The following is a 25,798-nucleotide window of genomic DNA, read 5'->3' as shown; positions in this document are numbered from 1 at the left end:
TTCTTTGTTATGCTTGCGATTGCTATAATGTTAAACTTGAGGCTTCGAAACGGGTCTCCACAAACCAAAGGGCGACTTCACGTGAATCATGTCACAGTCACTGCATTAATTATGTTGTACAGTCCCCACACGCACACGCACGCACGCACGCGCACACACACACGCACGCACGCACGCACGCACGCACACACACACACACACACACACGCACACACACACACACACGCAGACACACGCGCACACACACACACAGTTCAGTGCTATCCGTCAGATGCCCCTGTCGTCTGGTGACAGGGCCAGCTCTGTCACCCAAGGTCACCTCTGACATAAACACACAAACACAAGCACAGGGATTTACAATGGGTCTAGACACCAGCCTCTGTGATCCATTACAACTGGCAGTTTGATGTCTTTCTCCTGCTACGTCCTTTTTTCCGTCTGTTTTCTTTCTCTCTTTCCGGTTTTCTCGGATTCTCTCCATTTGTCTTTTCCCCATTCATCTCTCTCTCTCTCTCTCTCTCTCTCTCTCTCTCTCTCTCTCTCTCTCTCTCTCTCTCTCTCTCGCTCCGATGTTGCGGCTCAGCTGTTCTTAGAGGCTGTGTACGAAAAGACCCGCCCCCACCTGCCTCTGATTAGCTGTTATGACCGGAAACAACCTGTTGCCAAGTCCCTCGATGCATATGCCCCAGAGGCGAACGAGGCGTCTACCTTTCTATGTCTATGGTTATTACACTGGTCAGGTTAAGGGTGAGAGCAGTGTTGCATTGGTCCGGTCACGCATGTACTGTAGACGCTGTATCTTTGTGAGCCGTGTCACGCCTCTCACACGCACATGCAATCCCCAAATTCACACCTCGACAACGTTTACAAACGCTGTAGTGCAGGGACGTCAAACTCAAATACACAGTGGGCCAAAATAAAAAACAATGACAAGTCGAGGGCCAGACTGGTTCAATCAGTTCCAATATTTTCTTATGGCTCTGTCAGTAATTTCAAGTGAAAACGTTTTTTTTTTTCAACAGGCAAACAGCAAAAATCAAATATGTCCCTTAATAGCAAGATAAATACAAAAATGAAACTGCATGCATTATAAACTGAAGATGCATTATTAAAGCTCAGTTTGCTGCTCTATGATCCTCACCAATCACTGCTTTCATATAGTAAAATGAGAAAGTAAATCAAATCCACACAGAAGACACACGTGTTTGCCATTTACAGCCATGAACATGTACTCTGCCCCCGTTTTCGTTTAGCCATGATTTTTGGGGAGAGGGGTAGCTGAAAGTTGGAGGGAGGGCGAGTTCTTTTCGCGGCCACGTCCTGTCTTGCCGGAGCTTCCATTGCTGATGAATAGTGAAGACGCGGGCTTGTGCTCGCGGGCCCTCGATACATTGTGTGACTTGGTGGTGCGTGCAATATACCAGCAGGCCAGTTCTAATTGTAATTAAATATCAGCCTGATTTGGCCCCCGGGCCTTGAGTTTGACATATATGCATATATATCACAGCAGGGTGATTTAACATGGTACAAGCCTGTATGCATATCAGTAGACCATTGTCTGACTTGTTAACTCTTGTAGAGTAGGTGTTAAGCGACGTGCGCGTGACGTCATTAAAAGTAAGCCATTTACCATGAGAGGGAGTGGGTTGTTGGCTGATTTACCACTGTTTCAGGGTTGTGGCACGAGCCAATTGCACCTTCATCCAAGTCCTCCATTTCTTTCACAGTATTTATATTCAAACAATACTTGTGCTGATCAGCGGAATTCCCAGCCAGAGAGCCCCTGTTTCCCCACCTTGTGAACTTTTCCTTCCTGGAGGTCCTCGTTCCTCTCCTTCTGGGCTGCTGTCATCCGACTGTTAAGTGGTTTCCCTCTGCGGCCCCTGTCTTCTGGGGTTCTCCTGCCCAGCGCCATCCCGATCCCAGGATGCGACGTCTCGCTGGGGTGCCCCTCGTCGGCGTCTTCGCCAGGGACCCCAGCCGCTGGGCCGTAGCTCGGTGGTGGTCCGCCCGGGCCAGTGACGCAGTGCCCCGAAGTCCAGTGACACCGGCTTGTGTCCTCTGCTCCACTCAGTGCCAGAGCCCTGGCAGCTACGCATCTTTCCCCCCATTGAGGATCTCCGCCCCTGGGGCCTGTGGCCCAGTTCGGTACCCCCTGTCCCTGTCCTGGGACGTCTGGAAGCCGTCACAGTATGGGTCTGGCCCTTGCCCGTCCCATGTTTCTACCACACTTTGCTCGCCCCCTCCCCTCCTGTGAGTACCTGATTGACAATCTGAACTCCTCCCTGCTTCACACACAGCTGTGAGCTGTTGCCTGATGTCCTGATTACCTAGTTGTCCAGAGACTATTTAAGTAGTAGTGTTTGTTCCCTGTGTGTGCTTGTGTTTATGGTTTCTCCTCCATGGTTTCCTGCCTTTACTTTGAGTTCTGCATTTGGGTCCTCACCACCATCACACCAGATCATGACAGATATATGGTCTCTTACTGTGCAAAACGGACATCCATTTGAAACTGTAACAAAAGCATTCACTGCTACAATCCCATGTAGAACACACCATTGCAGATCACCAGAGAGAGAGAGAGAGAGAGAGAGAGAGAGAGAGAGAGAGAGAGAGAGAGAGAGAGAGAGAGAGAGAGAGAGAGAGAGAGTACGAGAGAAAGAGAATGACTGATCAAGTTTGACTCAACAGGAATGGTTGAGTGAAAGAGATTAATGTGAGGCCCAAACTTCAACTCATCTATTATTCATTAATGTCCTTTTGTTTTGTTGTTGGTGGAGCAAACTCTTCCTCTTTCTCTCATGAGTCTCATCCTGCCCTCGTCTCTGTTTATATTATTCTGAGCAATATGAGTGTGGTTTAATAAAGTCAGTAACCTTGTCCATAACCCCCACTCACACACACAGGTGCACACAAGCACACATCCATCTATCTATCTAGATTCTAGATGGTCTCCATGGCTACTTTGTTTGGATGTACAGATGTCACCAGGGACCATGACAGCCAATAAAACAAACACACACACACACACACACACACGCACGCACGCACGCACGCACGCACGCACGCACGCACGCACGCACGCACGCACGCACGCACACACGCACACACGCACACACGCACACACACACACACACACACACACACACACACACTATATTGTATAATATCTGTATTGCTTGTCGTGTCACCAGTGGAGTGGGTGAGCAGTTTCTGTTTCAAGTACCTCGGTGTGCACATCACTGAGGACTTGTCATGGACAATGCACACGTACATTGTGGTGAAGACAGCAGCTGTACCCTCCCAGACAGCAGAGAACATTCAAAGTCTCACAGAAGGTCCTGAATACAGTCTCTACTCTCACCATTTTGTCCCCGTCGGGTGCAAACCTTGTATGTCCAAATCTGTTAATTTGTTAAATATTTTTTCCTCCAAAAATAGCAACAATAGTGGATCTACTTAAACTCTCAACGTGTCACGCTGCAACGCTTTGTATGCGTGTAGATCGGATATTTTGTGTGTCACAGTGAGAGGTAGAAAAATGTATACACAAGGATTCTACTTGACTGCAAGGATTTGGTACAGGATAATAGGCTCCTTGCCCAGCAAGCCCTGCAGAGGGGGGTGATGGACCCGGCCAACTAAGCGCACCATGGGGACTTCCCTTCTTGCACGATTCATACAGAAGAGTTGGAGCAGGTTTGAAAGGATCTTTGAGGACTCGTTCACACCATGCGCTGTCACAAATACACTACAGAGAGAGTTTTTCCATCCTCAGGCTAGAGCCAAAATGTTAAGTGAAATATCTTCAATCTCCAAATATGTGCTTAACTTTTCTCTTGTAAATCTTCTGCACATTGTATGTCATTGGAGACACACATGCACACATGAAACTTCAAATTCCATTTTAACCATGATAAATTCATCGAAAAACCTGTTCTGTTTTTTTCCCCCTTGGTTTGTTAGTTTCTGTTAGTTTTAATTAATTACAATGTTAATGTGGGACTCTTCATCCCACCTCAAGTACATGATGTTGTATGTTCTGTCTTTTGTTTTTTAAGATTTGTTTTGGGGCTTTTATGCCTTTATTGGATAGTACAGTAGACTGACAGGAAATGGAGGGAGTGATGGGGAGTGACACGCGGCAAAGGTCTTCCGGATCGAGAATTGAACTGGCGACGCAGTCAGGCATCAATGCCAATGTGGCAATGCCTTATGTGGTATGCGCCTGGACCAGTAGGCCAGCGAGCGCCCTGTATGTTCTGTCTTGTTTGGTCTTTGTGGATTGTCTGTTGGCATCTCAAGGGAAATACATGTTCTTGGTTCTGGCGACAGCCTGTTTTCAACCACAGCTTTAGCCCAACACTACACGACTCTGCACAGCACCGCACCGCATCAAATCTACCTTTTCCATTACAGTAAAGTAAACCCTCTCACTACCCCATCCTCTCCCTTCCCAGAGGAAATCGATGTCCCTTTCTTCAATATGGGTCTCTCTCTGTAAACACTGCGCACCAATGTTTCCTCCCTAGCCATACAATTGGTGATGCCCCCTTCTGTGATGCACACCAGACTTCATGCCTCTCACTTGAGCAGACCACTTTAAATAACTCTACAAAATTGTGCTATTTTCTCATGAACATTAGTGAGGACCGATTATACGAAGATAGGTTGAAAAGTGGCGAAGTCGATCTCTAACTAATTCTGCTCCCCCTGGCCTGAAGCATATCTTTCCTGTGTATACAATACACACACAACACACTTTGTTTTTTCCTTCTTCTTTTCAGGATTCCCCAAATGTTCAACTAAACACATTTCTAGAATTACACCGGTCCTCCTAATCAAATCTCCAGGCACATGCTTAAACAGAAAAAAACACACATTTTCCCCATGCACAGATTGCACACATCACAGCATTTTCTCTCTCTCACGAAAGCATGCACACACAAACGCACGCGCGCGTACACACACTAGTCCCAAAACTCATTAACACGTCACATGCACTTTCAATGTGCTTTTCTTGATTGAGACACTGGGAAATGAACACTCAGGATTTTACTGTGAACCATCAACAGTATCTTGTGATGCAATACTACTACAGTACACAGTGAATATCCACTGAATGAATGTTCCTCCAATCGCATTGTGTGTCTGGCTCCATTGGCACAGACTGTAAATTCTAAGCTAAAAATATGTTTTCCACACAATATACAGTATGTGATTAGTTGTAAATACAAATGTTTGGTTAATTGCTTGATTACCTTCTTAGGTAAACATGATCTCAAGCTGGTAATAAAATGTATCCTCTTCTGTTCTGTTATGTACTACTGATTTATACTTTGTCCTGTGACGGATTCATGTGGCAAAAATAACAGATCTACAAGCTCACAACACGTTGAGATGCGAAGTCAGCCCTTCCTGTGATGAGTTGCTGCCATCAGCAACATTGCTTTATTCCATAGTATCAGAGATGAAGGGAGAGAAATGAGGGCACACACACACACACACACACACACACACACACACACACACACACACACACACACACACACACACACACACACACACACACACACAATCTGTTGAGCAACATCAGCATTACATTTGTGTTTTATTTTGGTTCGCCAGCATAAAGATCATGTTAAGAGATTGATAAAAATGACTACAACAGTGGAAACACAGCAGACGTTCTGTTTACTACTACTGGTTTTGATGTGGTCTTGTCAACCATGGGATATATACTCATGTCTAAAAATATTTAAAGTCATTATTTTGTATATAAATAGATTTATTTTCATTAATGACTGTATTTGTTTGGATTTTGCAGTTGAAAACATTACAGAACTTCAAATGTTCGCTTACGTAACATCGAATCATGTCTACACTGAATGCACGGAAAACATGGTGCATTAACTTTCAAATGATAACGTGCATGTGTCAAGCTTAAAACGGATGTACCATTTGGTAATGATTTGTATTTGTATTTTTGTATTTATTTATTTATTTAGACGGGACAATGCATATTAACACTACATGCAATGTAAATACACCGGAATTAGCAAGAATTTGTATTTTGTATTTAGATGATGTTCACAACCATATACTACTTGACCAAAGAACAGAAGTGATTTACAGTAAAGATACACTTTAGAATTGTCCCTCGGGGTAAAACATCCTCGTTGTCACATTTATCTGAATTGTGTGCCTTTATTTTATTTAAACAAAAACATTGCAAAAGTGTAGGCTAGTCTGACAGAATATAATTTGGTTTGATTTCTCTTATTCCCTTATCCATAGTCAAGCCTCCACTAGGGTCAGTAGTTGTGTGACCATGCATGCCTATCACTTGGACCGATGCATGTGCAGCCATTCTCCATAAGACTTCAACGGGTACCCCAGGCTTTTATTAAAACCATTATATTACCTAATAAAACGAGGCTATAGAATAAAATATAAAGTATGAATAATTAATTTCATCTCGCTCCAAGCGAGCTTATTTCTCAGCACCCATCATATGGCACAGAGAGAGGGAGAAAGGACTGAGGTCATGAAATGAAGTTTTACGGCATACAATTATAAAGATAAATTGGTTCAAAATTTGAAAGGTTTGCTCCTGCTTTTTAATGGGAATGGTTTCTTGCCATGTGTGTGGGTTTCTTCAAACATACGCTCCATTCTCCATAAACATTAGAAAGGCAAAACAGGGAAAGAATCCTGTGGGAAAAAAATGCATTTGCAGGACATTTTCAGGAAAAGAGCAGGAAAGCCTGAAGACTTGAAACGGCACACACCTGTATCTATGTGCTCCAGCCAACTATCTCACTCAACCTTTAATAATAAGTACAAGCCAACCAGGGCCGTTTTTAGCTATAGGCGGTATAGGTGGCCGGCTGGCCGCCTAGAGCGCCATTCTAGAGGGGGCCGAAATGGAGGGAGTGGACCCAACCCAGCCCCAAACCGGCCCAAAACCGGCCCAAAACTGACTAAAATCACGGCAAAACCCGCAAAAAACGCGCGCACGCGAGTGGAGAGGGCCGCATTCAAGAGAGCTCGCCTAGAGCGCTGATCAGACGCGCTACGGCCCTGAAGCCAACTAGTCTGATAAAATAATAATAATGTTTGATTACTGGTCTGTTTGAATACAATCTGGGAACCCATCGTCAAAGAAGAAAGGGCGACACCTATCGGTTTGTCTCTCTTCTGAGGCTGTCTCGAGAGATTAGTTTGAATAAGAATGCAATACAGCTAACTCAGGAAGCCTGATAAGAGTATATTCAGTAGGAGCCCTGTTTTCTGTTCCCCCGATGAAATCATGCAGTTTAATGAGAATATGCTAGCCTACTAACCTTGTAAAACGAGAGTTGAAACTGCTGTTTTAACTCGCCTGTCCATCCAGTTGCCTTGCAGTGGCTGTTGTTGATTGGTGGAGGCGTTTCTCCGCAGGGGCCTCGCCAGAGCCAGCTGTCACAGGCAAACTAACAACTCTCAGCCAACTCCTGTATACAGGGGTGTCACACCAAATTCTGGGCCCTGGGTACAAGGATTCGCTGCGGGCCCCCCATGAATGTTAACTATTGGAAAAATAGCAGATATACAAGCTCACAGCGCGGCACCGAGTGCCGCGCTGCGAGCTTGTAGATCTGCTATTTTTTTTTTAATCGTGAAAATGTGTGCCAAGAAACCTATGTTTCCATGTCAGTGATGCTCAAACTTTTTCATGTGAAGGACCCCCCCATCTCAAAATATTTAGTTCCAGGGACCCCCCCCAGAAGCAAAATTTGAGTTACAAATGTTCACTCAAAAAATACATATATTCAAAGATTTGCGCACATTTTCACGACTTTTCAAAAATAGCAGATCTACAAGCTTGCAGCGCGGCACTCGGTGCCGCGCTGTGAGCTTGTATATCTGCTATTTTTCAATAGCTAAAGTTACTAGGGCCCCTCCACCATGGGCCCTGGTAACTCAGTCCCACTTTCCTACCCCTTGTGACACCCCTGACTGTATATCCTGCAGGGAGACATCAGATACAGAACTGGACTTTGTTGCTTGGACCCTTTTTGTTTTTTGTTAGCTTATTTGTCTCTAAGTGAATTTATTATATTGGGTACGCTGCTGTATTTTATTTGCCCCAGCTGCGGTTGTACCCTTGCAATGTCAATGCAGGCCAGTTACAGAACATACTGTGTGAGGACGAATTGTGGTAGAATTACATACATTACATATTATGTCATTATACCACAATTCTTCTTCAGTTGTCATGTACTTTGAACTGCATGTCCTTACAACACCAACATCACCATGACAAATTCACGTATCCGTTATTCTTTGTGAGTGAAGTGATTCTGACTACCTGTATATAATCTAAAATATTATAACAAGACATAACATACTGTAACCCTGCCGACATCATAGTGCTTAACTACACATACAATGCAATGTAAATATGCCGGATTTAGCAAGAATGCAAATTTTCATCCATAGTCCCCATACATAAAACAGGCAACATCACAAAAGAGCACATATTATAAACATTAACAACAGGGTACAAAGTAAACAAAACAAGTAAATGAAAAACCTACATTGAAACCTATTCCATAATCCATCCTTTTAGTTGGACCTTAAAAGACGAAAAGGATGGACATTCTCTTATGCCGGTGGGCAGATTGTTCCAATTTGTGATTCCTCGAACTGATAAGGAATTCCGTCTTCCGTTTGGAGATGGTAGCTTTCTGGAGGCTGTTGTGTCATTTATATGCCCCTTATCTCTGTGCTCACCCATTCAAACAGAGAGCCCCACTCAACAATCAGAATACTTTTCAATAAGCATATTTCAGCCTCCATTATAATAATTTCTGGACCTGAAAATAAAGACTTTCAGTTCTCTGAGAGCGAGGTTAAGTCCACCTACACTGCCTACAGTACCTGCTTTATCTCTGACTCACTTTTCTGGGACAGACTACCAGGACAATGGACTTGATTATCGCTACATCTGGAGCTCCAGGCAGACCATATCAAATGATTAAAAGTGCTGCTTCACAAAGTTGAAATGCATTCACTTAGAAACATATATGTAATGGAAAATGTATCCCATCATCTATGACTTTGACGAGCAAGAGTCAAAGTCACAGATAACAGAGGGAAGCATGTTGAAACCAGAATGGTACGCTCGGTAGAGCTACAATCTCTACCAGGAGGCACGCCACTGTCATTACATCATTACAGTGTGCAACCATAGTGACAGGTTATATCGAGACAGTGAACACATCCTGAAGTAGTGTGGCATGTTGTCATCACTGGGACAAACATGACGTTTCCATCTTATAGCCTAAAGGCCTATATTCATAGTCAAGCCTCCATTGGGTCAGTAGTTGTGTGACCATGCATGCCTAGCAGACACATATGACTCTGCATGATGCTGTTCAACATGAATGCATCAAGCTGGTTCAGTTGGTTCAGTCTGTCTTTAGACTTTGCAAATCTTTGCATTTGTTTAAATTGCAATAGATTCTCAACTCATTTTGAAAAGATCTTTGACTTCAAAGATTATATTATGTTTTTGTTTGGACTAATATATATTATCTTTGCGTAGCTTTAAGTTAACCTTGAAAGAATACACTAACACTGTTCTGTTAGTCCATTGTTATGCATTCATAAATGTCTGTGTGGTGTGGTTCTGGTGGATGACATGACAAAGACAGTGGCCTCAGAAGAGCTTCAGGACGTTTGGAGCTGTGGTTAATATGATTCTTGCCCTCGTTTCCATTGCCTTGAAGAACCTCTAGTTCAGTGGTTCTTTAGTGTCACAAATGAAGGTTTTAACACATGGGTGACTAACAGGTCATTTTGGCCGATTTTGAGATTGCAAAGTGCAATAATTCTCCCCGTGAAGGTCTCAGAAATTTCCCCTTCCATGACTTTTCCTAAGTACTCAAGATATATGTTCTAGTTTTTTTCCCCTTCTGAAACATTTCCTAAGTATGAAATAATATACATTTACACCACTCAGACTGCATTTATAGGTCAAATTGACAGGTACATTCTTTCATTTTTTTGCCCAGGAGAGCAACACCTCTTCCCCCCTGCCAGCGGGGGTTCTATTGTCAATAGAACAACAGACAATAGAAACCCCGCTGGCAGCAGGGGAGGGGGGTGTTGCTCTCCTGGGCAAAAAGGGAGAGAATTTACCTGTCAATTTGACCTATAAATGCAGTCAGAGTGGTAGTTTTTTATTTTCAGTCACCCGAGTGTTAAGGCAAATCACCAAAAAGGCTCATATTTATTTGACATTTCACTGGAGGATAAACCCATTGAGTTGCATCAACTCGTTTCCAAGGGTGTCCTCATTTATTTGAGCTAACAGCATATTATGATCATAGTAGTGTTAGTGTGTGCCCTGCTGTGAGTGTTCAAACAAGTCTAATTCATCAAGTACTCAGGTCAAGTATAGAGCTTGTGGTCAAATCCGGTGCTGGATCTGCACTCGCACACAAATGCATCAGCTAAACCTTCCTCAGGAAATGAAACAACCCAAAATGTTTGGCTGCAACTTGAATAACACATTTTATTAACTTAGTTGTACTAAAAATGTTCACATACAAAACTTTACTTTTTATACATTAAGAGTTTGAGACCCATCACATTTAATCTTTTGCAAACACCACATTTTAAGTTATTTGATAAAGAGCCATGCGCCACAGGGGGTGTGAGCCCGGGGTGGAGTCACTCAGGTAGGGGGGAAGAATTTCTTAGCTTCTGCTCTTTTCCCACCAGAAGATCTAGTAGAGGACACAAAACAAACACATTAGGATTTTTCTAAAATAGCAGATGTACAAGCTCGCAATGCAAATAGGCACACCAGGTTTAATGTGGACTAAACACGGCTAGAGTTGCAGTCTTACGAGAAGGCATGGCCCAGCTTTCTGATTCTTCCACCCAGGGTTCCGGTGCTGGTAGACGCCCGGTATGCGCTCAGTTCCGGAGACGTCAGAGGATCGAAGTAAACTGGAGAAACGGTGACAAGAAGAACAGATAAATGACACATTGTGATGAGTGACAACACTGGATAACTGGTACATACACATGAATACATCTGCTTCCGAGTCAAAAGGTTTCACTCCCTACCATTATATTCCCATAAGACAGCTGTACATTCTATTTGGGTGAAAGACATACAAGTGAACACAATACAACTTAAACCTAGGATATACACATGAAATACGCAATAAAACTCATTCTGCAGTAAATCTAAAATCCTTTCAATTGGGTTTTTTTATGGGTCCACATCGATATGCCAACAGGCCGGTATTCCGACACTAAAACTAACCCCAACTCTAACCCTAACCTCAGTAACTGTGACAGGTAACTAACCTGCCTACGCTAGTCGGAACAACGGCCTGTCGGCATATTGAGCGGATTTTATGGCCTATAGTAGCCTATGTGTTTGGGCATCATTGACTTGAAAATGTTTGAGAACTACTCTTTAGCCTTTATTCAAAACCCCAACCCCGAATGGCAGTAGATCCTAAGCTCATGTGTAGCTAATGTGTGCGTACCATTACCGTTGTTGCGGCTAGCACCGGCCCCACCCACCGGAGTGTCCCGCATCGCAGACAGCGTCTTCCAGTACGCTTCAGGGAACGAGAGCATGCGGCCAACAACCTGAGATAAAATGAAAGCGATGACATTTTAATACTGGGACGGTTTTGGGCTCCATGCAGAGCTCCATTTTGTCCCGTACCAGCAAAGAAATTCTAACCTTAACTTGAGAGTTTGTGTCTTTTAGGATGACCAGTGGGGTGGGATCCACCATTGCATGGCCAATGATGGTAGGTCCAAACACCCGGGCCAAGTTGTTCTTGTCCATCTGACACTGGGGGCTCTTCATGACCCTGGAAACCACAATTAGATAAGTTTATTTTTTTAACATTTCCCTGCGTGATCAAAGTGCAACATGCTACCAGTACCTTCCTGGTGTTTTGCTGTACGTTGTCCTGTCTACAACTGTATTGCACCCTGTTGTACATCGTTGCTGTCAGGCAGAAACCCATTATCAGTATCCCAACTGTTTTCGTAAACGAATGCCCTACACTTGAGTATCAAGTCCAACAGCTCCACAAGCTCGAAAGGCTGTGTGAAGTGAGGTGCTTTGAGCTTGTAGATCTGTTACTTTTGCCGTTTCTGAATGTAAATCCTGAAAAGTACGATTTGGCTAAAAATAATTGGGGCATTAGCCGCACGTTTAGCTGTGTTGCTCATTCCAAGAATGCCCGATGCTTACAAGCTGTACCTCGTAAGATTTAGGCATGTCTGTGTAAACATGGTTATGTTCATAATGGTCAACAGTAAATAACACTTTCAGACAGATGGTGTAAGGTGTAAACTGTAACAGTAGCCCTTACTTCTGTAAGTGAAGCATGAGGAAGGCCAGAGTGTCTCTGTTGACCTTTGGCAACTCTGTGATGGCCTGGTACATGAGGGATGCTGCATTCTCCTCATCAGCCATCTCTGGAACATACATAGGAGATGAGCCAACAAGGCTACAGTTTCCCCTACACACTACTGATCCAACACTCAGTTATCAAAGTATTACATGTAATGTACTATAAGAAAATTACATATAAATACAACAGCATCAACATCATCTAATAGGGCTGCAAACTAAGGTTAACCACTTTCAACCTAGGCTCCATAGGCGAAAATGTTGCAAGTACCTAAAGAAAAGAAAGACTAGACGATCTACAAGTTCACAACTCATTACTAAGTAATCGATAGTCTAATCGCCTACAACCATCTTCTGGAGACGTTTGCATGGGATGGTGCTTTTATATTATATAAAACATACCAGCGGCCAGCATGAACGTTGCATGGAGCTTGAAGGTTATCAGTGGCTCTTTCAGCTTCCTAAAGAAGTCCTTCAGGAGGCCACAGATGACGTGTATCTCATCCACTTGGCCGAGATACAGCGTCCCTCTCCCTTGGATGTACTTCTCCCTCAGTTCCTTCACCAAGCGCTCGCTCCCGGAAATGCGGTACAGTCCCCTCTGTGGCACAGGAAGAGGTGGATGGGTTAGACCGTTTGATTAATGGACGCATCTCAGGTGAAATACACTGCTGGGATGCTCACCTCCTTCAGTCCCCTTCTCTCAATTTCACTCACACAGTTCACTATCAAGTCTGGGACTCTCGGATTGGTCGATGGAGCGAAGCTCTCCAGAGTGCCCTGAAGATGACACGCATTTTATAATCCAATAAAAAAAATCCCTTGATCCAACATCACTGACTATATGAACCATATGCATTTTCTTTGGTTTATAAAACCCAGATAGACTTAAGAGATTGTGATTAAACAACCATTGGATCCATTATGGACCCCACCAGCAGGGGTGTCGCACCAAATTCTGGGCCCTGGGTACAAGGATTCACTGCGGGGCCCTTGTGCTTTAACTATTGAAAAATAGCAGATATACAAGCACACAGCGCGAGCTTGTAGATCTTCCATTTTTGAAAAATCATGCAAATCTTTGAATATTTCAAATCCTTCTGAGGTTTTTTGAAAAACCTATGTTTCTATGTCAGTGGAGCTCAAACCTTTTCATGTGAAGGACCCCCAAAATGGTATGTATTTGGCCACGGAACCCCATCTCAAAATATTGAGTTCCAGGGACCCCCAGAATCAAAATTTCAAACTTTTCAAAAATAGCAGATCTACAAGCTCGCAGCGCGGGTGCCGCGCTGTGAGCTTGTATATCTGCTATTTTTCAATAGCTAAAGTATAAAATAATTAAGGCCCCTCCACCACCTTGGGCCCTAGTAACTCAGTCCCACTTTCTTACCCCTTGTGACGCCCCTGCCCACCAGACAGACATAATGGTTAATATTGGGTTCCACACTCCCAAGCAGCACCTGTTGTCCACGAGCAGTATGTGTCCTAGATGGGGTGCAGCCCTCACGACACATCGTCCTGCACTCTGGGTGTGCGATGACACGGCAGTCTCTGCACTTCACCGCCAGCTTCCCGAAGCGGAGCCTCTTGCCGCAAGGCACGCATGTCTCTGGCTTGATCACCTGGAAAGATCCATGATACGTTTAGTGGTTATTATGAGCAGTGATATAAATGTGAGCCTTGTGGATCAGCTATTTTGGGCTAATGTATAGTATAGGGTTGCTAGGATTCAAGTGGTTATTACAATTTTTATTGTTTTATTGAACACTTAAGTACGGTCATAAGTCCATACTTTGACAGAAACCGAAGTTTTTGGGCACAAGGTCCAGTTCGACTACAAAATGACGTCACTCGCGACTTCTGAAAAGCATTACACCGAATTCGGGTTCGGAAATTTGCACGTTGGAAAGTCCAACTCACCGAACATTTCGGAGATACAATGGACAGGCCTTTTAGTCAGAAATGTATTTCGACAGGTATGAGGTTATTGAGGGCACTGTCCCTTTGAGTAGCTTAAATACCAATCCCAGTGGCATTTGCCTAACCCCCGTCTTCTACCCTGAGCCGTCCTAAACTAGCAAAGTGTTGGAATTAGATGGGCTTAAGGCAGAGAAGTATTAGTTATCAGTTTGTTTTGCAAGTTCTGAAGCTTAGTGACTTTAAGATTTAGGAGAACAAAGAGGTGTATACTGTAATCAAAATGGCATTGAGGGCTCCAGCTAGAGTCTCGAGAGCACTTTTGACAAAATGGAAAAAATCCTGCCCAAAGATCTAGTTATTTGATTGAACTTCTTGATCACTTTCAAACAGGCAACCTCTTCCTTTCCCCAAGTTCAATAAATGGTTCAGTGTAGTTTGGAGTTCATACCGTTTTGGTCTGGAAGTTATGCTTCACAGCTTCTTCCGTGATGGGAGGGGTGGAAGGGACTTCTTCAAGTGTCTCCTCCATCTCTGCTAGCGTCTCCCACGGTGTAGTTTGCTCTATGGCTAGGCCAATAGAGGTCTCTGGGCCCCCCTGATGGCCTGCAAGATCATGGGGGGCCTCATCTGTTAATTTACGGAAAAACTAAAGGTTAACATATGGAGACAGTGGTTTATGCCCTAAAGCAAAAATATTCTACATCAGGGGTCTTCAACGTTTTCAGGCCAAGGGCCCCTTGGTTGAGAGAGAGATGAAGCAGGGACCCCCAACAACCTGTTCATAGATTCCATATAGTTTCATTGTTTGACAGCACGATCAGTGTATTTTTCATATTTTTGGATTTTTCATGTTAATTTGTTTTCAGATATTTAACCACTTGAGCCGTCATTACCTAATAAACTTAACCTTTTACTCTGTACTTAGTCTGCTCTTTTTCCCCCTCTACACCAAACCTCTTTGCCGGAAATAGCTGATCTACAAGCTCACAACGCCTTGCAGCACGAAACATTTTCCTATGGATCAGTGCTCGACTAAAACTATGATGAAAAATGTTCCGCCAACCATTTTTCACTGACTAAAACTCAACCAAATAGAAACAAAGCTATAATGCCTAAAACTAAACTAAATAAAAACTAAACTATGAGGAATAAAACGATTTTGACAATTTCGTCAGTAAACAAAAACTAGACTGAAATGTTAGGGAGGGACTAGTGGGGAAGAGATCCAGTAGAACGAAAAGAAAAGTTATTTCATGTTTGGTTGCGCTTGGGTGTTGCACTCTGAAAATAGTCAATCTACAATTGAATATTTTCAAGTGCAAATTTGGGCATTACGATGCCATCGAGGCCCGCCAAAATACATTTGTAAAAATAATTTAGTCAACTAAAACTAGACAAACATTTCAGACGACTAAAATATGACAAAGACTAAATGGAACTTTATTCAGAAGACTGAATGATGGTGTGTAATAAAGTACACCACCTTCCTCCTCACCTCTGAAGGAAACCAGTTCTTCTGTTATGATGGGTACCCTCTCCCTCTCGTGGCTCTCCTGGACGATGTTTATGTTTATGTGAACTGGGCCTGTGCTCTCAGGGGTTGTGACAGTCGCCTTCACAGTGGTCTCCATTTCCTAACAGAGGGTATAGAAATAAGGGTTCTTAGACAGGGAAATGTACTTATGCTGTGCACCACTCACTCTAGTCACTATTATAACCAGAATTAGGGAAATGCTAGCCGCATTTACCTGCCTATTGATTCAAGGTAAAAACCTGTTCACAAATAAAGTTTATCTAGAATAAATAAAGTTTCCCCAGGACTACAGTGTGTTGCCCTGTTGGGCAACCACACTAATGACTCAAATAGCTGGAACTAAAAGCCCCTACACGTTTACAGAACCCGCCAGAGTCTATCCTACAGTGGTTTCACTTCAGTGGGTAAAACAACCTATCAGAAACTCATCTGCTCCACTGGGGCCAAATGCTAATCAGCAAAAGATGGAACACAAGTTTGAAAGAATGTAATATTGCACTGGAGGCACTCTGGTGGTTGATTGACTTCTGTTGAAATCATTCATAATGCCCTGAGAAGGATAATGCAAATGCCCTGTGTAATTTTGTTATGTCTGGTCTAAAGCTATAACAAACATTCCAGTGTTGCACGAAATCACAATTATTAGATTCATCTGACAATGAAGGCGAGCAATAATTAAAAAACTAACGGTCAAATAGTCTATTTTCAGACTATTTTCACCTTGTCCAGGAAGTCTCCAGATGTGCTCATCCTTGCTCGCCTCATGGGTGCCATGCATATAGATGGTGCCATTGATGACCTCTGTGAAACAAAGAAAAGTGGATTACATCCAATCATTGTTGATAGTGGCTTGAGATCATATTCAAAGACTCAATCCCCAAGGGGTGAATGGGTTGTGACACCACCTAGTTGGTACAGACGGGAGAGCTATAATAGAAGGATGATGGATTTAGCTGTAAGATATACACATGTACTTCCAAGTACAGTACATGTCCAACTGAATAATATCAAAATGGTTGCATTCATGCTTTGTGAGACTTACCCTCTTTTCTCTGGCCCTTGACCTCAGGGGTCTAATAATGGTCGTGTCCAGGTCCTGAAGGAATTCACAAGAAAAGTCAGGGGTGAAACCGTGCCTTCCACTGCTGTGGAACACGTACTCTACTGTATGTACATGATCTTTCCCAGGTGTTTCGCCTAGGTGGGCGTGGTTTTGAGGTTAGGTTTAAGGTTAGACATAGCGTTTGTGAGGTTAAGGTTAGGCATACAACCACTCCCACCTGGGTGAAACACCTGGGAAAGAGTGAGTCCTGTATGTACAGAGGGCTGACACGATTAGGTTTAAGTTGATGACGTATTGACATAATGAATAAAGATTTCCGTTAGCTTTTTAGGCTTGGAAATAAAGAAATGCACAGGTCAGGACAAATATACAAAGAAATTACTGATGTATTCACCTGTCACATCACCCTGTGATGTCACAGTGATGTGTCAAGGGAACCAACCCATAGACCGTAAAAATGTGTACACACACGGCTTCACAGAGACAAGCTGTGACATTTCTCATGGTAAACTGCGACCTTTGGTCGCAATAAATTACACACACACTGCATGACAATGTCAAAAACATATCCTCGCTTGAAGCGGTCATACTGTACCATCAGGTCGTCGTCCGTTTTATCATAGCTGATATCAGAGTGAGACAGGAAGGAGGACTCATTAATGACGTTCAACCTGAGGGAACGTAACAGTACATGTGGATTAGTAGAGGCTGCTGTACCTCAATACAACCGTATGAGGTGACCATAATATGGTATAAATATTATTTTGGGGATTGATTCTTGGCATTTTCAGAATAAAATATATGTGTACACCTGAATGCATTAAAGACCAGAAAAATACAATATTTGTCACAATATTGCATAACTAAAATCCCAGACTATAGTCTTATGTTACAATGTTTATAAACAGACAGGTGACTAAAAACTGAACAACTCCGCTTCCATCCAGGTGGACTATATGATACAATTAATGAGTTACCATTTTTATACATGCCTCCAAAAACTATCAGATGTTAAGCAGGTGCATACCTCAATTTTGGATCTAGATGATAAGAGACAAAGATGTGACTATGAAGGAGGGTTAATAATTGGATGGCGGGAGCTTCAGTCCCAATAACTCAACTGGCATATTGTCCCTTTGGGCCAGAAACTCTCAGCTCCATATTTTAACTTCAATAAATCCTACTACAGCATCTCACAACATCACAAGTTAACAGATCCACAAGCTCGAAACTCAGCATGAAGCGACTTGTATGGAGCTTGTAGATCTGCTACTTTCTCCATTTTAGAATTTCAATTGTCAAACCTCTTGCCGTAAGGCTGGTCGACACTGGCTCCCCTGTTGTCAAAACGGGCGAGGAGGGATTTCTGCTCATCGTTGAGACACGAAGTGGCTTTGGTGTCATGGATCAGGACGTCGCAGACCAACTGCATCCGTCTCTCCTGCAATTGCAATTCAATCACATGTAAATAAGGCCTGTGGGCCCAGTGGGCAGCCCACTGGGCAGGGGCTCACAGAGGGCATCACAAGTGGGCAAATACTAAGACTTTAATGACATTAAAATAAATTATGTCGATTTTTTTAATGACATTGTGATATGGATAAATATTACCAGGGACGTGCTGGCCATTGGGAAAAGCGGGACAACTCCCGTTCGGCCGGTTCATTCCCGGCCGGCCATTAGGAAAAAGTTAATAAAATGTCGGCCTTCGTTCCATTTTGGGGGCTGGGCAGCCAACAAAGTAAATTGTCATTGTCGGGCAGAAACCTCGTATCTCCAAGTTTCAAATTTATAAATGTTTTCGCAAAGCAAAGCCCTGCTTCATCATACAAGGCCGTTGCACAAAAGTAGTGAAAACAGCAGATCTACAAGCACACAACATCTCGCTGTGCAAGGCGTTGTGTGCTTGTAGATCGGCTGTTTTCACTAGTTTAAATCATTTTTAAAATGATAAATACAAACATAGAAATATAGGAACCATGTTGGTCCCATTGAACCAAGCCAGAACACAAGCACTCTAATGGTAGTTCTGAAAATTTGGGGGCGCGTTTCCATTCCGAAACATCCCGTTCCGAACACCAGGCGACCAATCGATTCTGACCACAACACAGGGGCTTCTTTGACCATTGTATTAAGTGGTCAGATGTGTGTGGGCCACAAACCCTTATTTTCAAGTAGGCCCCATAATCTAGAAAGGGTTGGGGAACCCCCTGAACGAACCACTTACAGTAAACCCCATATGGTAGACAGGAGTCCTCAGAGCTCTATACTAGTGACTTCTGTTATTGTGGGGAAATCTTTCGGTGAAAATAGCCGATCTACAAGGTCACAACACGTTGCGAGCTTGTTGATCTGCTAAATTGCGTTGGTGTGTGAATGTCACCGATGTTCTGTGTAGAGACTCACTAGATTCTGGTAGTCCACCTCCATCTTATTGCGCTTCTTTATCTCCAAGTCCACCTGGTTGCGGGCATGTTTCAGCTGGACTTCGAGCGCGGCCTTGGCCACGTCAGAATTCACCAGCCGTTCCTTGTAGGTTTTCAGCTCATGTTCTGCGTGATGCCATTTTTTCCTTATGGCCTCAAAGTTTTTGACCATGTCCCTGAATGCTGCAAAGAAAGAGGGGATAAATCAGTGTATGCAGTTGTATCGTACTAGAATAGAATAACTCACCAGGCAGTCACTAGCCTACTATGCCATGAAGAAAGAAAACGTGTCTTATGGTTTACGTTTTATTTTGACAGGCTAGTTACCTTATCTTCCTAGTTTTTCCCATATTAAAAAGGAGTAGTTCACCCCCAAAATGACTTTTTGTCTATTGGTTACTCACGCCATGGAGACTTGAGTTCAATAATATATATTTTTTTGTAATTGTCGCAATCCTAAAATGTATTATAGTAAATTTACCCCCATTGATTTCAGATGGGGACCCCGAAAAGTTAAGGGATCCTAGGCTAAGGTTTAGGTGGTAAGTGGGGAACATAGAACCTGGGGAACCAATATGCTTCATGTTGTCAGTTGACTGAAGAATCTTTGTTTTATGTTTTACCTTGTTTGGGCTTCATGTTTTATTCCTCTCTTGTTAACCGTTTTAACTTCGTTGGATTTATTGTACAAAACCTTAACATTAAAACCTTTTTAAAATGTTAAAACGTTTTGAAATAAATGTAGTGGAGTAAAAGTACAATATTTGGATCCGAGATTTAGTGGAGTCGAAGTGAAAGTATTGCAAATTGGAAATACTCGAGTAAAGTAAAAGAAAAATACCTCAAAATTGTACTATACTGTACTTTTGTACAGTTAAGTACAGTACACCTAATTATGCATTGAAAGGGGTTTAGGTAGGTTAAGGTTGACCCATTTTCTTTTATAAAGCACCTTTCATAAACATATTAAGTAGAATAAGTTTATTCTACTTGAAGAATGAGGCTTAAGGGTAATCTCTTGTCTTTTAGCTGGAAGAGGAGCAGGAACATGAAGGAGTTTCTTACCGAGCTCTGTGGCCTGTATATCAGCATTCTGGCGGACCAGGACCATAAAGTCCTGGAGAATGTTCTGATACATGTTCTCCATGATCCCAAACAAACCACACACAGGTAGGCTAGTAAGGCTACACACATGCTAAACCAACCAAGCTGAAGGCAATTTATAACAAGTCCAACAGACCTAAACGAGACACACCTGCAATGTAAACTCGTGTCACCAGGCTTTAATGCACAATGTTGCACCCTAATCATTAGGCAGTGGTGGAAAGTAACTAAATACATTTACTCAAGTACCGTAGGCCTACTTAAATGCAATTTTGAGGTATTTGAACTTTCCTTGAGAAGAAGTTACTTGAGAAGTTATGGGGAGAGAAGTTCACAAGGTGATTTCTCCCTGTATTACGGTTATTTATTTAGTGATTTCTGTCATTTTGACAAAGTTTCTCATTATGTTTGATATTAAAGGGCCATCGCACAAAGCACTATATCTATAGCAGGGGTGGGAACTTTGATGATGGAGAGGGCTAGTCTGGCCCTTCACATTAAATAAGCTTTTTCCACCAGCCCTCAGAGAGGGCGAGCCAATCAGGGCTGTAGGCTTGGGGCATGTGGTGGGTGGTGGCCTGGTTCAAAACCATTCAGCCAATCAGGCGAGTCTGTGTGTATTCAAACACATTCCCCCCTCCACTCTTATTACAGACATCAAACAGATTGTAGTCTTTGATGCTTTCAGTGACTAACGAGCTATTGACACTTGTATGGCTCAATCAATTACAGCAGCTCACAAGCCCTTTGAAGTTCAGAGGGAGCAATTAAGAGCAAGTCAACTTAACATTTTTTTTAAACCACCCCCTGCCCACCCCCCCAGAAGTGGAATGTCTGCCCGAAATCTCAAAGACTCTCTTCCCAAAACGAAGTGTGTGATAGAGTCTGATGCAACGCTTGCAGTCAGGCTAGGAGAGGGCCACTATATTTTTATTTTCACACACACTCCAGAGGGCCACAATGCATATAGCATACAGTCAGAAATAGCAAAAAATAGGCGATCTGTCACACTGAGATGTGTTTTGAGCTTGTAGCGCGGCTATTTTTCCTATTTTTAAATTAGAATCCAAATTTTTTTTTTTTTTTTTTTTAATTTCAAATGCATCTACAGGTTCTTATGTTACTTCTTACTTTATGAACTTAAATGCAAATGGACATTAAAAAAAACTCAAGATAACTAATAGACAGTAGACTGGAGTAAAAGCTGGTTATGTGTTCGTACGTTTGGAATTACAATAGCTGAAACCTGCGGGCCACATTAATTGAAGGTGGGGGCCGCATGTGGCCCCTGGGCCGCCAGTTGCCCATGTACTGTATGTTCTATAGGATTGTTTTGGTTGTGGCCACTGCCATGCCATCCATTTTAATTTTAGTGCTGGGTGTTGATGTCCCTTTATTATTTTATTTTTCTTTTGATAGCCGGGCTGGTTACCCATTATTCTGAGACATTTCTCAAAAAGTTCATCTTTTAGATATATCACTTCTACCAGTCTCCTTTTATCCAATGAAGTGAGACTGTAAATGATATCACTTGATCACTGATGCTCTCCTTATCAACAAACCTTGGAGTGCTTGGTTTATGTAACGGCCGTCTGCCCATGCAGAATTGGCGGTGATTTCACTGTTTCGAATGATATCAACGCACTTAATGCGAAATATTCACGTGCTTTCAGACTCTTCAATGCAGAAGGTATCCAGGATACTAGGATATCCAGTATCCAAATGCAGAGATATTAGTAGTAAAATGACGACATCTAGTGGTCAACCTCAGAGGAGCGCAAAAATAAAACCTGAGGTGAATCCCAGGCTCGAACCAGATGCCAATTATTCTCTGTTCCCCGGTGTAACGCTCCACGCCACAGACCCCGACGGAGCGGCGCGGTATTGGGCGCCGATGACCCCCGTGAGTCGCCACCGAGGCGAGCGCTAGCGAGCCGAGTTGCCGCGACGAGCGGTGGGAACGGCGCCCAATCCCACTCAGCCGCGTTACCGAGTTATGTGCCGTTATGGACAGAATAGTAAATATTCAGTCCCTCACTATCCACGCCTACCCCACTATCCACGTCAAAGATAAATGCACAAAAAAGGAGTCACATCATCCGTTCATTAGCTCAGTCAGTAGAGCACGGATGCAACAATCCCACGGTTTGGGTTCGATTCCCCTGAGGGGAATAATATTCAAGGCGAGAGATATCGGCGCATGCGTACTTCAAAGTGCAGGATACCGTGGATACCCAGTGCATACTCTCTGCATTCAAACGTCTGAGAAATGGTGAAAAAGTCGGATTGAATGCGAAGAGAGCAGTCGAAGTGGGTGGTGATTTCCCTACTCCAACATTAATGTGAGCAAACAGCCATGTGGTGGAACAAATTAATTCTCTCTGAAAGCATGGGAGACACATACATACAGTATTAACAGAGATGCACATGTTAACAGACGCACGCACGCGCACGCACACATGCATGCACTCTCTCTCTCCCTCTCACACACACACACACACACACGGACGCACGCACGCACGCACGCACAAAGAAACAACTACATCCACATACTATTCTCTGTACTAAATGTCCAGACTGCAGACCTGCTAATTTATTCATAATCTTTACACGCTTCCTACCCCACCTCTATGCCTGGACACTGGACAGAGAGAGAGAAAGAGATATGGCAGGAAGAAAAGAGGATATTGAAGGACAGAAGGAGAGAAAGAGTCGGTCTATTATAGAAGCAAGAGAGAACAAGGGAAGGTGTGTGGAGATAAGTGGGCCCTGATCCAGAAAAGGCTGAGAACTATATCCTGTCCTACAATATCATCTTTCCTATCCTCTGCAAGAAAATCTACAGTACATTTGCACGCATATGGGGCACTGCAGCATTGTTTAACACTTCTTGCACTGATAAGCGCAACATTGATTTGAAGGCCTGAACATCTAGTAATTTTAATGTGCAATATCCGCACTACAGTATTGTTCATTATTACAAGAAGCACCATGATGTTCAGAGTTGACCATTATGACCAATCAGCCGTATCTTCTCTAGGGTTAAACAGCAGCTGACCAATCAGTGCAGTTAATGTTCTGTTATGCAGGGGCTTCACAAGGTGGGGATAAGTGGGACTGAGTTACTGGGGTCCAAAGTGGAGGGACCTTCATTATTTTATATACTTTAGCTATTGAAAAATAGCAGATCTGCAAGCTCACAGCGCAGCACTCGGTGCCACGCTGTGAGCTTGTAGATCTGCTATTTTTGAAAAAGTCGTGAAAATGTGTGCTAATCTTTGAATGTATGTATTTTTTTAAGCGGACATTTGTAACTCAAATTCTGCTTCTGGGGGGTCCCTGGAACTAAATATTTTGAGATGGGGGTCCGTGGCCAAATACATGTCACATATCACTTCTTCACATGAAAACGTTTGAGCACCACTGACATAGAAACATACCGTAGGTTTTAAAAAAAAAACCTTAGAAGGATTTGAAATATTCAAAGACTTGCACAAAAATAGCAGATCTACAAGCACTCTGTGCCGCGCTGTGAGCTTGTGTATCTGCAATTTTTCAATATTAAAGCACAAAATAATTGAAGTGAATACTTAAGTTGTACCCAGGACCCAGAATTTGGTGCGACACCCCTGCTGTTATGTCGCGGCATGTTGAATTGGCATGTCAAGCAGCCATGCACGCTATACTTATGGAGCTCACCCTGTCAAAAACGGATGAAACCTGACCACCAAACTCTGTTGCTATATTATATGAGAATTCTCAGCTGCAGAGACACTGTTGTTTATCTGGACACAAAGGTGCCAATTAACAGACCGGAAAACGGAGACCTTTGACCGTTCACAGAATGGCTGTTTTCCCAGAAAGACGAGGCGCACCACGCCAGCAACACTGAGCCAACCCTCTCAACCCACACGTTTCGAAAAACCCAGCGGGTTGTTCGCCAGGGCAGTTCCTCGTTGACTTAAAGTGTTGATCAAATGCAATTTTTCCATTGTCCTTTTGAAAAATTAAAAAGGTTAAGGAAAAGTAAATTATCATCTGGCATTTCATCATTCATCACTGCCCCCATGTTCTCCAACCTAGGGCAGAGCTCTCGAAGCCTTAAGATAGCTCTCTATGGCACCGACTTCGGCGGCGGTATTAAAGTGTTGGAAAGTGTCTGTTGCCGAAAATCTGCTGTTGAAATGTGCGGTGGGTACATTGTCGTGTGACAGAGACCAGCAAGTGTGGCTATGGACTGGATGCCAGAAAGTGGAAAGAGGAAGAGAGGAAGGCCAAAGAAGTCGTGGAGACAGACAGCCAAGGAAGACCTGAGCGAAATGGGAGTCAGCTGGCATGGAGCGCGAAGGGTCGCTAGGGACCGGAGTAAATGGAGGGGACTCGTCGCCCAATGCTCCAATAGGAACTGGAGGAACTAAGTCTAAGTAAGTAAGACATTGTCGTGTCGGGTCGCAAGTTGTATAGCAGTGGGCTTGTTGAAAAAGACATCAAGCCATATTATGTTATTTCTAGAGCCATAGTAGCCATGTGTCGGCTCTCAGGTGCATTCAGGAACTTTCTTTCCCACCTTCCAACCGACTGTTCTCCCGACTTCATTTGACTACTGTCAGTCTGTAGTAATCTGTGGTAGTCTTTGTGGTGGAGAGCTACCTTATTAAACCTGCCCTCGGTAGGATAAACTTATGAATCAATGTGTTTGTGTGTGTGTGACCCAAAAGCTCAGCAAGCACAAGGCAAATAGAAGGTTAAAGCCCACCTGGGCGTGTTTATTATCAGCAGTTAACAACAAAGGTGGGGGTCATAGGGGTGTTGGCTCCACTGGCTGGGAATCCCGGATCACTGGAGAGGAGAGGAGAAGCAGTGTTAGTGATACATCCGCAAGGAAAAGAGTTGTGTGGTGTGCTTTGGAGCCCTCTTATGGCACAGATGATCTATCTGTCTGTCTAAACTACACACAGAAGTTAGGAAACCTAACATCGGTCCATTGTATCTCCCCTTTAATAATACCAATTGGTGTTGTGTTTTGCATCGTTGATTAGTCACCTTTACAACGAGGCACATCTTGTAAGCATCGGGCATTTGTGGAATGAGCAACACAGCCAAACGTCTGGGTAGCGCGAGTGAGGAGAGTGAATGCCATGCAGCAGAACAGTATTGCAGGCCATTTCTTGGGGACGCTAGCCACACGTTTAGCGGGAAATCTCGCTCTTTCGAACGACCGTCATTTCGACAAAGGAGCGCCGGGAGGGTTAGCGACTCATTTGGGGATTTTTTTTTGCTGGGCTCCAAAAAGCCCAAATATCTTG

General features: G+C 43.4%; 1 protein-coding gene across 1 annotated transcript; it reads right to left on the bottom strand.

The window, feature by feature from the left end:
• Positions 1–1,756: 1,756 nt before the first annotated feature.
• On the bottom strand, positions 1,757–20,535 carry LOC308297162 (rac GTPase-activating protein 1; the record flags this gene model as incomplete). The annotated part of the gene is made up of 16 exons (XM_080740578.1): positions 1,757–2,166; positions 10,771–10,778; positions 10,902–11,004; positions 11,556–11,661; positions 11,759–11,891; positions 12,402–12,507; positions 12,845–13,043; positions 13,127–13,222; positions 13,906–14,067; positions 14,814–14,968; positions 15,861–15,999; positions 16,942–16,995; positions 17,558–17,673; positions 18,274–18,403; positions 19,369–19,571; positions 20,454–20,535. The coding sequence occupies 16 exons, from the start codon at positions 20,533–20,535 to the stop codon at positions 1,757–1,759; spliced, it is 2,202 nt and encodes a 733-aa protein (XP_080596704.1).
• Between the last annotated feature and the right edge of the window lie 5,263 nt (positions 20,536–25,798).

This window comes from Nannobrachium achirus (genome assembly GCF_963921795.1).
Source record: "Nannobrachium achirus genome assembly, chromosome: 13".
NCBI lineage: Eukaryota > Metazoa > Chordata > Actinopteri > Myctophiformes > Myctophidae > Nannobrachium > Nannobrachium achirus.
Note: the sequence above shows the minus strand (reverse complement) of the source record. Positions and strands in the feature narration are given on the sequence as shown.